Genomic DNA, 13,168 nt, shown 5'->3' on the forward strand with positions numbered 1-13,168 from the left:
AGGCCTTGGTGTGCAGCCCAGACTTCTCCCCTGAGCTGCAGCCTGAGGGCCCCGCTACCTCCTGGCCACAGGCCCCCAAGGCCAACCCATCCCAACCAAACCCCTCAGGTGCTCACTCCTCCTCAGGGTTGCATCCCTTTCATTTGCCCAGAGGGCGCCCTCCACACGTTCCTCCCTTTTTCTCTTCTGTCAATCAACTTATTGTATCTCGGGGAGGAAGGGAGGAAGGGGGAGGCAAGGAATGAAGGAGGGAGAAAATTTGGTTTCTTGGAGTGTGTTTTTATCACATACGAATCTGGATGTCCCAAGAGGACTTAGAACGCTGTTCTCTAAGGAGCCTGTACCTCTTCTCCAGGTGGCCCAGGGGCCAGGGCAGCACATCTGGAAGCTGGAGCCAGCTGGACTCCTGAGCTGCCGTCCCCCTGCCACTAGCCTCCAATACTGCTTACCCATGAGCCACCAGATGGCTCCAAATCACAGCAAATCACATCACAGCCTGGAGCCTGGCTTCCTGCTGCTGGCCCCCACTTCCCATGCTCCATCCTACCCGACCGCCCACATGCACACCTGACAGACTGAAGCAGGCTCCTTCTTCTCTCAGATACCCACCCTTCACTCTGGATTCCTTGGGAGTCCACTCCCCGGTTCACACCTCCCCATTTCTGGCCTTTCCTAACATCATAGACGCCCTGTCACCTTGTTCATTCTTTCACCCATCTATCTGTCCATTCATTCGTTCATTCAGGCCAATATTCGTTTCTAAACAACATCTTGCTATGACTAAGAGCTTCGCCTCTGGAAGTGGGGTGGCCTGGGTTTGCATCCTAGCACTATCACTTCCTCTCTCTGTGTCTCAGTTTGTTTATCTGTAGAACAGGGGTTATCATGATACCCTTCTTGTAAGGATTTTGTGTGGATTAAATGTTAGAATCCTTGTAAAGAGTTCTTAGCATAGTGCCAAGCCCACTGTAAGCACTTGACCTATATAGGCCATTCTCTACCTCCTCCTTCTCACTGTCACCACCGTCATCTTCACCATCATCATCTTCACTAGCAACAGCATTATTACTTTTTCGCTTGGGTGCTACTGAGAGGCCACCCTTAAGTTGCTACCAAGAAATACCGTGTTTCCCCGAAAATAAGACCTAGTCGGACAATCAGCTCTAATGCGTCTTTTGGAGCAAAAATTAATGTAAGACCTGGTATTTTATTTTGTTTTATTTTATTTTATTTTTTTATTTTATTTTATTTTATTTTATTTTATTTTATTTTAGCCAGTCTTATATTATAATAAAATAAGAGCGGGTATTATATTATATTATAGTAAAATAAGACTGAGTCTTATATTAATTTTTGCTCCAAAAGACGCTTTAGAGCTGATTGTCTGACTAGGTCTTATTTTCAGGGAAACATGGTAATCTGTTTTAATAGTTGCAAATATTAAATATATCCTAACACTCCACTCATACTATTACTTAATTGCACAGACAGTTGAACCATGGGTCTGCTGGGCTGGTGGATGAGCACGCCGCCTCCATAATCTCAGTAATCCATACAATAGCTTCATGAAGAAGATATCAATGTCCCTATTTCATAGATGGTGAAAATGAGGTTCAGAAAGGTTAAGTAATTTACTCAAGGTTACACAGCTAGTTAAGCCCTAGGACCAGAAATAAAATCCAGAGATTCTGACTCTGAAAGTCATTCTATAATCCACTGTGTTATGCATTTTGACAACCATGCATTGATTTTTAAAAAATTAAAATAAAATTAAAAGCTTTTGACAGAGTGCCTGTCGATAAATGACCTCACTTGGTTGATGTCTACCTACGCACACTGTCGGTGGCTTCGACAGGGAGACACGTCTCCCATCTGGAAGACTGCACAGCCTCCTCAGTCTCCCCAAGACTGCTGCCCCCACTCTTGGCCCCTCCAGCCATTTCACAGCAACCAGAGAAAGTGTTCTAAAACACAGATCTGGCCAGGTCCCCCCTTTGACCAGAACCTTCAATGGCTCCCCACTGCCCTCTGGAGAGAAAGCTCATGCTCACTTAGCTTGTGAGACAGGCTCACAGGATTCCTGGAAGCTGATGGTCTATTAATAGAAAACAAGCCCAATGAATGGCCCTGTTCTCCACTGACAAAGTTGCCGGGAGATTAGGATGTAGGCAGGGTTGGACACTGGCTGGTGCCAGTTCCAGCCTCAGGAAACAGTTTAGCCACACACCAGACTAGCAGCTTCCTCAATTGCACGTTTTCTGGGTGGGGAGCACACTGAAGGGGGTTTGGCATGTGATGGGGCTGGGGAAGGAGGCCTGAGGGCTATGAGAGGCGAGGGTAGGCAGGACTGTTGGGGAGAGAGCAGAGGTGGCCCAAGTGGACGTGGTAGGGGGTTGCTGTGGGGATGCGACCCTTTCTTAATCTCTCACTGGACCCCTCCGAAGAATGGACATGACTGCATTTTAGAGCTGGACTTGTGGTTTCAAAGGGTTGTAAGGACTGCCGGAGAGGTTGGGGTGAGAGCAGGAGCGTCCGGTGATGCGTGAGGTGTATGGACATGGAGTGCCCGTCGGGCTCGGACCGGTGAGGACAACCTGAGCCCCTCCTACCTTGCTGTTCATGGTGTCTCGGAGCGAATTCTCGATTTTTTTGTGGAATAGTTGGATCAGCCACCTGGAAATTGACATGTGGGGACATGCATGAGGCTTCCCAGGGGTCCCTGGGCTGCACTGGGGAGGCTGCCTCATCTGGGAAGCCTTCCTCCCTCCTCCAAATAGGACTAGGCACCCTCATCTCTGGGCTCCAACTGCACACAACCCATTAGACGTCTCGCACCCTGTGTGTGGTTACCTGCGTATGAGGTTGTATCTTCCAAAGGGCACGGCTGGGCCCCTGCCCTGTCTCAGCCTCATTCCTCACTACTCCGCCTCTTCTCTGCACTCCAGCCACACTGCTCTGTCCTATCCTCTTGTGTCCAGTGCTTCCTCCCACTCCAGGGCCTTTGCACACGCTGTTCCCTCTGCTTAAAACACCCATTGTCCCCAATAGCTGCCTAATCAACTCCTACTTATTCTTTTCATCTCAATTCAAATGTCTTTTCACCCAGGAAGAGCTGGTGAGCCCCCAGATTAGGTCAGATCCTCCTGTACGCGGTGTTCGCAGCACTCTGTACCTTTTTTTCTTAGTTCTTACATCCTTTTGAAAATTCCTCATGAGCCCCTCGTTAATGCAATGATTTGATTAATGTTTGTCTTCCCCACTGGGCTGGAAACTTTAAGAGAACAGGGACTGTGTGGCTAAGAATCTGGGGCCATGTAGTCCTGGGCTGAATTCCTTCTCAGCGCTCACTAGGTATGAAAACTCAGGTGATTTCCTGTCCTTTCCATGCCTTGGTTTTCTTGCCTGAAAATGGGCAATGATAACCTCATAGCCATTGTGTGGATTGAATGGGACACGACACAGGCTTGAAATAGTGCTGGGCACACCGTAAGCCTCCAGTTGCTGTTAGCGATTGCTAAATTGTTGTTGGCCACTGCTGTTTCCCGGGCGTGCTGCACAAGCCTGGTACATAGTGGATTCTTAGTCGATACTTATGGGCTGGATGGATGGGTGAACGCTTATACCTTTGTGGTGAGGAGTGTATAACTTAAGTCCACATCCAGTGTTTAGCCCAGAGCCTGGGCAGAGTAAGTGCTCAGTAAAGTCAGCTGAATGCATGTTGAATGAACGAGTGACCCTTTGAGGCAGGGAGAGTATCCACTCCATGTGGGACCCCTGTTCCCTCCCCTATACCCGCGGCCTCTGAATGAGGCCTGGCATGGAGGTGGCGCTTGGGGTGTGTTTTCTGAATATGGAGAAGATTAGGACAGTTCTCTGTGATGTCCCGCCTCCCATCCACAGCCCCAGGAGGTCCTACCCCAGGCTGCTGCCTGAGACGTGCACGCTGACGCTGTCAATATGGCTACTGCAGCTGGAGCAGGTGACGGTGGAGTGGCCTGAGGTGGGGTCACAGCTCAGCTTCAGACCAGCCGAAATGGAGATGCCCTCCACTTTCAGGTCAAAGTTGCCACTGATTTTGCTGAAGGGAGACAAAAAGAAGACTTGGAGCAATCACTTTCTTCCCCACTGCCATTTGAACGTTGGTTTTGCTATTATCCCCACTCCAGGTGAGGAGACAGAGTTCAGAGAGGGAGGTAGCTTACCCAAGGTCACACAGCAGCTGAGTGAAAGAGCCAGGATACCAAACTAAAGTTTCAACGCATGTCCTCTTGGCAAAACCCTGCTCTTACTCACTGCCTCAGACTCTATCCATGCTGTGTGGCTTTGGGAGTGTTTCTTAACCTCTCTGAGCTTCAGTTGCCTCACCCGGACCCTGGATCCGAAGTAGGCACCAGCTTTGCCACTAAAAAGCTGGATGCTTGGGGCCAATGACTTTAATTAATGAATACCCTTGTTCATTAAATGGGGTTAATAATGCCTCCCTCAGAGATGAAATGCATTTTGGATAAGACAGTGAACATGAATGTAGTCTGTCAGCTCTTCTATAATGTGATGAAATATCGTTATTATTATTATTTTTTTTTGTGACCAATAAGTGAAATGAGATGCAAAGGAGCCCAAGTGAAGAGTTAAGCAATTCTTGTTGTGGGGACCAGACAGACCCAATGGCCCTTGTAAGGGAAGGCAGATTCACAGTCTAATTCTCATCAACGTGCCTTCTCCATTTTCTCCCTGGATTCCCCACAAAGAAGTCGCTAAAGTGATTGGTCAGTCCATGCCACTGTCATTAGTGGACAGAGTCACTGTGGTGAAAGTCCAATATTTAGATTTAGAGTTGTGGTTTGCATGATTTGCCCCAAGTTTTCACTCCTCTCTGCACCCGTACTCTCGCCCTGGCTTATGTTGGGGGAATGGTGCATTCCCATGGTCTTGACTTTGGGCGTGGCTACATGACTTGCTTTGGCCAATAGCGTCTGACTAGAAGTGACCGTGGGCCAGTTTTGAGTCTAGGCCTTAAGGGGACCTGCATGTTTCTGGTTGCTTTTTTTGCATCCCTGTTATCACCAGGAACATGCTCTTGCTAGCCCACTGGTCCAGGGAATAGGAGGAGATACAGGTGAAGCACAGCTGCCTCGGCTGAGCCCAACCTAGACCAGGGAACCCCAACTGACACACAGATATGTAAGTGATAATATATGACTTGCTTTAAGCCACTGAGTTTGGGATGTTTTTTACACAACAATATAGCTAACTGATAAGGGGTAACTTAAAGGTACCAGTTAGTCTTCCATCCTAGGCAGATGGCACCAGCTTAGCCTTGCCAGTGTCCTGCATTGAGATGTAAACAAATGTTCAACTATTAACCAGGGGTTATGTTGAATCTTCTTATGTGGAAAATTCCCCCAGGAACCCTGTGAGGACAAGTAGTGATGTGCAAAGTAAAAATTGTGCATTCCTGAGATCTTGGCTCTCATCCCTTTCAGTACCACCAAGAGCTCACCTATACACTCAACAAACCCCAAGCTTGGAAACGTACATGAAATCCTTTCGTGCCTTCCATTTTCCATTGATCTTGATATTGGCATTTGTCATGGAGAGTTCAAGGCCCTCATTGGGTAATAGTTTTATCTGGGAACTGGGAAGCTGGACTCCACGGATAGCCATGCTGCAAAGAAGAAATGTTCAGTTAGCCTCAGTCAATAGCTAAAGTAGACTCACCACACCCCACCCCAGCTCGTCACCTCATCCATTCCAGGAGAATCCAGAAGCTATGAGAGCAGCCTTGGGAATTCTGTGGGCATTGGGCAGAGTGGCTAGGCTTTGAAGTCAGACAAATCTGCATTTGAATCCTGCTCTTCAGTTTACTGTTGTGTGATCCTGGGCATGTCACTTAATCATCCTGAGCCTCAGTGTCCTCATTTGTAAAATGGGTACAGTAATCTCTATCTTTCAGGGTCTGTGACTATCAATGAAGATAACAAATCTTATTCCATTGACTATAGGTTCGATAAAGGGGTGGAATGTGTCTGTCTTTTTTTTGCTATTGTAGCAAAGCCTACTGTGTCAGACATATAGTAGGTGCTCAAAAATATTTGTTGAGTGAACAAGTATATAAAATTCTCTATAGGACATTTATGGGTTGTTTGCCCAGCATCCACACCTTCTTCTTGTGGTTATAAAACTGTCATTTAACTTTGGAGGAACATCCTCCCCACATACATGCCATGTTGTTCCAAAGAAAGTTGATTTCACCTCCACCTTCAGGGGGTGGAGCTTGGGCGTAAGCTAATTAGCATATCCTATTCCCCTGGCCACAGTGATTGGTTCAGGAGTATGTACATAACCTAAAATGGACCAATCAGAGTGAATCTTAGGGTTTTTTGCTTCAGTTGCAAGGAGAAGGTGCTCTCTTTCCACAGCACTGGCAGTGCGGAGGAGATGCTGGCAGCCATCTTGCCTCTTGGAGGGGACATCCTTGCTGGGAATTAGACCTCCCAAAGGTAAGTAATACTGAGAAGTGGCAAGAGAGAAACAGGGTTCAATGACATTTGATCTTGTCTCAGGCTGAACCCAAAGCCAGACTACTCCAGGGACATCTCAGTAATGTGAGCTGATAAAATAGGCAGTTTTGGATTAGGTTTTCTGTTCTTGAACCCCCTCCTCCAAATCCTAATTGATATATGGGCCTGGCATAGAGTTTTGGGGTTCATGACATCCCCCAAGGAGTCATGGTGAATGCCTGACAGACAGTTTTCGTGGCTTCCTCCATGCTCAGTTTGGGGGATTGTATCTCCCTGGGATGGTGTAAACACTGCCTTTGGGATCCTACTGTCTCCGAGTTTAGCAGTTGGTGGCTCTGCAATTCAAGAACTTGGTGGCCCCAGAACACTACAAAGTTCTGCATACTGAGGACTCACCTGTAGAAGTTATATGAACCTTTCCCCAAATGCTTGATCTTAAAGCTTCCTGAGAAGGAGGGAATCTCCATCTTCTCCAGCTCTTTCTGCAGCGAGGCCACTCCCTGCTGGCTGGCTGAGGGCAGAGAGTAGGGGTAATAGTCAGAGGCAGAGCCTGGGAGCCTGGGCTGGCAGGTCAGGGCAGGTTCTGGGCCTTTGCCCCTGTCCGTTGCAGGGACAATGGGATTGAAAAGGTCTAAAGCTAAGGTTTTCTGTAAAGGGCCAGATAGTAAATATTTTTAGCTCTGTGGGTCATACTGTCTCTGTCACAGCCATTAAGCTCTGCGGTTATTGCCCCAAAGTAGCCATAGACAATATGTAAACAAATGGGTATGGCTGTGTTCCAATAAAACTTTATTTATGAGCACTGAAATTTGAGTTTCATATAATTTTCACATGCTGTAGGATATTATTCTTCTTTTGACTTTTTTTCAATTATTTAAAAATGTAAAAGCCATTCTTAGTTCATGGGCCACACAAAAACATGTAGTGGCCCAGATCTGGCCTGTGGGCTATAGTTTGCCAACCCCTGGTCTAAAATATCACCCCCCAAACACCCAATCATGCATCCTATGGGTATTTATTAAACACGTACTCTGTGCCTAGTTCTGTGCTATGCCCTCACAAATACTGCATCTCTTTGGCTTTTGGACTCTCTCCCCACAGGACTTTTGCACGTACCATTCCTGCTGCCTAGGAAGCCCTTCCCTCCTACTTCACCAGGTCAACTTGTAGTCAGCTCGGTCATCACTTCCTCTGGGAACTTTCTCTGACCCAGCAGATGAGAGCAAACCCCCTCGTTACCATGCTGTGGGCACCTCCTTTGGGGAGCCCATTACTGTTTGTACTAATGCATTTATTCATGTGACTTCTTGATTAATGTCTGTCTCCCCCCAAGGTCAGTGGCAATGTCTGTCTTATTTACTAATGTAAATAAACGTCTCCTACACTTACCACAGTGACTGGCACTTAATATTAGAAGGCACTTAATATTTGTTGGATGAATAAATGAGTGAATGCCCTAATGTCAGGAATTCTACCATCCGTTATTACATCGCTAACAGCATCAAAGAACCAATGAGAAGGCAAATGTTACCTGAGAAGGAGTAATTAGTAAACTGAGGGATCCCAGGTTTTGTGTTTTCCAAGAGCCAGTTAGGAAATAATAATAATAATAATAAAACATTTTTCAAGCTCTGACTCTGTGCCAGGCACTGTTCTGGGCTCCGTACATGTATTAAGTTACTGAATTTGAATAACCTAGGAAGTAGGTCCATTACCACCCCCAATTCTCAGGTAAGGAAGCTGAGATTCAGAAAGGTGGCCACACAGCTGACAAGTAATGGAGGCAGATTTGAATCCAGGCCTTCTGGTCCCAGAACCCCTGCCCTGGGATAGGCCTTTCCAGGGGGGTTCAAAAGTAAACAACGCATACATTGTCAGTATGTGGAAGAGAAAGAAAATGTGGGATGGCTGGGATCGATGTGTCAGCAGAGGCCAGGTCTTGAAGGGTCTTGAATGCTATGCTTAGGTGTCTAGACATCTGAAGGCCTGAGGGAACCACTGAATAGGGTAAGTCAGGAGAGGACATGAGCAGATTTGCTGCATTTCAGAAAACCCACTGTGATTGCCACCTGGGATATGCATAGAAAGGGAAAGTGAGTCTGCCGTGACAGAATCAGAAGACTTCTGGGTTTAAAGTCTGAGCCCTAGTCTCTGTTCCCATGAAGCCTTCAGGGCAACCCTGGCACTGTGTTCAGAGCAGGGCCTGAACTCCTTTCTTTTAGCTCATGTGGAGCTTTCTGTTTGCCCCCTCGGGATTCAGAGGTGTCCTGCCTGGGCTGAGGTAGGAATTCAGGGATGATATACCAGGTTCCTCTGATGTCCTGACGCCCCTAGTGGTACACCAGCGGGTAAGGTTCTGCCTTCTCGGTGGGACTTCTCCGGGGCTGGTTATGCCCCACTGTTCTGCCTTTTTGCCACTGGGAGGCAGCATTGAGCAGTTTCACGCTGGGCCGTCAGACTAAGACCACAACTCAAATCCAGGCTGCGGTCTGGCCTACGCAGTACCTTGTCCAAGTTTCAGTTTGCTCATCTGCAAATGTTGCTAGGAACAATACGTCCGACCCAGGGGTGACACGAGAGTGAAACGAGATGGTGTGTGTAAAGCTCCCAGAGCAGTGCCTGGCACAGATCTGAGTGGGTCAGCAGGACTGCTTCCTGGCCCCTCTCCTCTATCGGGGCCTGGAGGAGTGGCCTGGGGGACCCTCTCTGGGACACCCAGATGGGTAGTGTGCACAATATGGCTTCTAAGCCCTGCCTGGAGGAGACCATTAAGAAGGGCCCTCCCCACACTCTTCCTGCACACGCCCCATCCCTCGCCCCCCAACCTTCTCAAAGCCTGAGTTATGCTCATGCTGAAAACTGAGATAGTGATCTCCAGGCAAATGTCAGGGCCGAGAACCAGCTTTGGAAGAAGTAAAAAGCCTGAAAGCTCAAGTTGGGGTTTGGGTAGAGGCAAGGAGGGGACTGTGAAGACCCTCAGAGGCCTCAATAGCAGACTTGGCGTCCTCAGGTCCAGCACCTCAATCTCAGCACTGCCACTTCCCAGACCTGTGATCTAGGGCAACGCACCTCGCCTCAGTTTCTTCCTATGTAACAGGGTGAGAAGGCCTATTTTGACGAGCCGTGAGCAGGCCATACACTGGATTTAAAGGGCTGCACACAGCAGGTGCTCAATAAATGCCCCTCAGGGGTGGGAGAGGAAAGGGAGGAAGGCATCTGATTACCGTAGTCCAGGCCCTTCTGGGTGATCCTGGCCACAATACCGGGGTTGGTGGTCGCTGTCACAGCTGTGCCCAGGGCAGCCAGCACCACCAGGGTTGCCCAGCTCGGCGTGTTGTCAGGGCCCCTCGCCATGTCTTCGTGCTCCAGAGCTGCCAAAGCCTTGAGTCCTTGGCAGGGAACCAGGGACTTATAAATGAGCAGGCTGGGGAAACGCAACTCACTAGAATGTGGAAAGGAGGAAGGAACCTGGGTGGGGGCGGGAGAGGGGGAGGACAGCGGCCTGTGGTTCCCCACAGTGGTTGGGGCCACAGGCCCAGAAGACAACCAAAAGTAGAGCCTCGGAGAGGTGTGTGTGTGTGTGTGTGTGTGTGTGTAAGTTGGGGTCTCTGACTCTGGGCATCGTTCCCTTCCCAAAGCACTCCATCCCCCTCTCTGAGTCCCCACCCAAAGCCCTTTATCTAAGGACTTTCTTAAAGCTGGATGGTGTCTGCAGTAGTGTTCATTATATTTTTCTTAATTTTCCTGCTCTACTGAGGTACAACTGACATATATAATAAAGTTACATATATTTAATATATACAATGTGATTTGATATATGTATACATTATGAAATGATTGCCACACAAAGCTAATTAACACATCCAGCATTTCATAGTTATTATTTTTGGTGTGGGGTGAGGACACTTAAGATTTACTCTCTTAGCAAATTCCAAGCCTACAATATAATCTTAACTATCGTCACCATGCTTCACATTAGAACCCCAGAACTTACTCATTTTTTAAACTGAAGTATACAGAGGGTGCCAAAAAAGTATACATATTTTAAGAAAGGAAAGCTATTAAAATTGTAACACTCAATATATACCAATAACAAAAGATGAATATAAGTCACGTTTGACTTCTGCAATTATAAGAGGTGATCAGAGTGGTTACCATCAGCGTCCAGACACTTCTGATTACGGCGAACTACTGCTTGAGCAACACTGACCAAAGTGTCCACTTGTATACATTTTTTGTCACCCCTGGTATATTTTTCTTTCTACTTTTGATTTCCTTGATATTTTCTACAGTAAAACATTTAAGAAAACAGAATCGTTATAATTTTCTTGTCCTGAGAGGCAGTAGTGGTAATAATTAAATGCTTGAATTTTGGAATCCAGTGTCTTCGTGTGATTTTAAATCTTAGCTCTGCTACTCTCTGGCGGTTTGACCTTCCCTTACCTTCAATTTCCTTTTCTGTAAAGTGGGGATAATCAGAGTGCTCTCCCTCCCTGGATGATTGTGAAGTCAGAAAGGGCTTTAAACCATGTAAAGCACAATGCCCCTGCATAATAAGCACACAAATGGTAGCTATTAATGTCACTCTGATGTTAAAAGTAATCCATGCTCATTGACCAAAATTTGAGAAAGAACCAAAAGGATAAAAATTAGGTGCAATTCCAGAGACAACAAACGGAAGTGAGAATTTCTCCCCCAACTCTTTTTTGTTAAGCATAAAGAGAGTGTTTGATTTTCTAACAAATAAAAATGGGATCACCCTGGTCAGCTTTGTAAAGTTCCGTTGTTTCAATAAACAGTATGTAGTGAACGTTCTCCCCCAACACTAAAAATCTTACATTCACAATATTTCATTGCTTCCTCATCCCACAGTTTTCTTCATGAAGCGTTTCTTCTTGTTACCCCTTTTATTGACAGATGTGGGACCTGAGGCTTCCAGAGGGGAAATGTTCCTTCCACAGTCACACAGCTAGCTGCTAGCACAGCTGGGATTCAGATGCCAGACACATCCCCCACTAGCCTGAGTCCTTCAGTGCCTTGGGGGTTGTGGGGTGGGTGACACAGACATTCTGCCTCAACCTCAGCTTTCCAGACGGGCCTCTGTCTGCTCAGCTCCTGCCCCTCCCTCTGCAGCAGCCTCAGGCCCTCGATGGGTGGGAACCCTGCCGGGCAGCCAGCTTGGTCTCCATGGTGATGAGAGGAGGGGTGGGCCTGCAGAGGGGAAGGCCAGCTTCTCTCCTGCTGGGTCCTCATCAGCCCCCTGGCATCCTGTCTCCATGACTCTGAAAGTTTAATGAAGCCCCCTGAGCTTGGAGGACATGAGACCTACTGAGTTTTTTTTTTTTTCTTCTTCGCCTGTTTCTAAAAGGGTCTCGCTTCATGCCCCCATCCACAACAACAAGAATCCTTCTGGTTTGCTTAAGAACGAATACAAGGGCAGCCGGATGGCTCAGTTGGTTAGAGTGTGAGCTCTCAACAACTAGGTTGCCAGTTTAATTCCCGCATAGGATGGTGGGCTGCGCCCCCTGCAACTAAAGATTGAAAACGGCAACTGGACTTGGAGCTGAGCTGCGCCCTCCATAACTAGATTTAAGGACACTGACTTGGAGCTGATGGGCCCTGGAGGAACACTGTCTCCCCCAATATTCCCCAATAAAATTAAAAAAAAAAAAAAAAAGAACGAATATAGTGGAGGATGTGGAGAAAAGGGAACTCTTAAGCACAGTTGGTGGGATTGCAAATTATTGCAGCCACTATAGAAACTATAGAAACTAGAACATTATGACCTAGCAATTTCACTGACCCAGCAGTTTCACTTCTAGGTGTTTATCTGAAGAAATCCAAAACACTAATTTGAAATGATATATGCACCCTATGCTCATTGCAGCATTGTTTACAATAGCCAAGATACGGAAGCAACCTAAATGTCCATCAACAGACATTGGATAAAGGAGATGTGGTACAGTTATGCAATGAAATATTACTCATAAAAGAATGAAATCTTACCATTTGTGACAACATGGATGGACCTGGAAGGTATTATGCTAAGTGGAGTAAGGCAGACAGAGAAGGACAAATACCATATGATCTCATATGTAGAATCTAAAGAACAAAATAAATGAACAAACAAAACAGAAACAGACTCTTAGATGCAGGGAACAAGCTGATGGTTGCCAGATGGGAGAAGGGTTTGAAGGTGGGGTGAAAAAAGTGAAGGGATTAAATACAAATTAGTGGTTACTTAATAGTCATGGGGTTAGAAAGTAAAGCATAGGGAATATAGTCAATAATATGGTAATAACTATAGTGCCAGGTGGGTACTACACTAGTAAACTATATAAATGTCTAACCACTATGCTGTACACCTGAAACTACTATAAAATAATATTGAATGTCAACTGTAATTGAAGAATTTAGAAAGGAGGGGAAAGGTGAAGGGGAATAAGAGGTCCAAATCTCCAGGTATAAAACAAATAAGTCATGGGGATGTAATGTGCAGCCTAGGGAATATAGTCAATAATACTGTGATAGCAGGTACGGTGTCAGATGGCTGCTGAACTTACTATGGTGATATTCTCTAAGTATATAAATGTCAAATTACTATGGTGTACACCTGACACTAATTTAATATTGTATGTTAGCTGTAT

At 46.6% G+C, this 13,168-nt stretch overlaps 1 protein-coding gene across 1 annotated transcript in view; it reads right to left on the bottom strand.

The window, feature by feature from the left end:
* Positions 1 to 9,964, bottom strand: part of LOC109457388 (bactericidal permeability increasing protein) — a 28,591-nt gene extending 18,627 nt beyond the window's left edge. Inside the window, exons 1-5 of the mRNA XM_019750246.2 lie at positions 9,746 to 9,964; positions 6,918 to 7,032; positions 5,537 to 5,665; positions 3,917 to 4,078; positions 2,610 to 2,673 (exon numbers count right to left, since the gene is read on the bottom strand). Of these exons, the coding sequence (XP_019605805.2) occupies positions 2,610 to 2,673; positions 3,917 to 4,078; positions 5,537 to 5,665; positions 6,918 to 7,032; positions 9,746 to 9,875 (600 nt within the window). The 5' untranslated portion in view covers positions 9,876 to 9,964. The remainder of the gene's footprint in view (positions 1 to 2,609; positions 2,674 to 3,916; positions 4,079 to 5,536; positions 5,666 to 6,917; positions 7,033 to 9,745) is intronic.
* Positions 9,965 to 13,168: the final 3,204 nt, after the last annotated feature.

Source organism: Rhinolophus sinicus, linkage group LG13 (genome assembly GCF_036562045.2).
Source record: "Rhinolophus sinicus isolate RSC01 linkage group LG13, ASM3656204v1, whole genome shotgun sequence".
In the NCBI taxonomy this organism is placed as follows: Eukaryota; Metazoa; Chordata; class Mammalia; order Chiroptera; family Rhinolophidae; genus Rhinolophus; species Rhinolophus sinicus.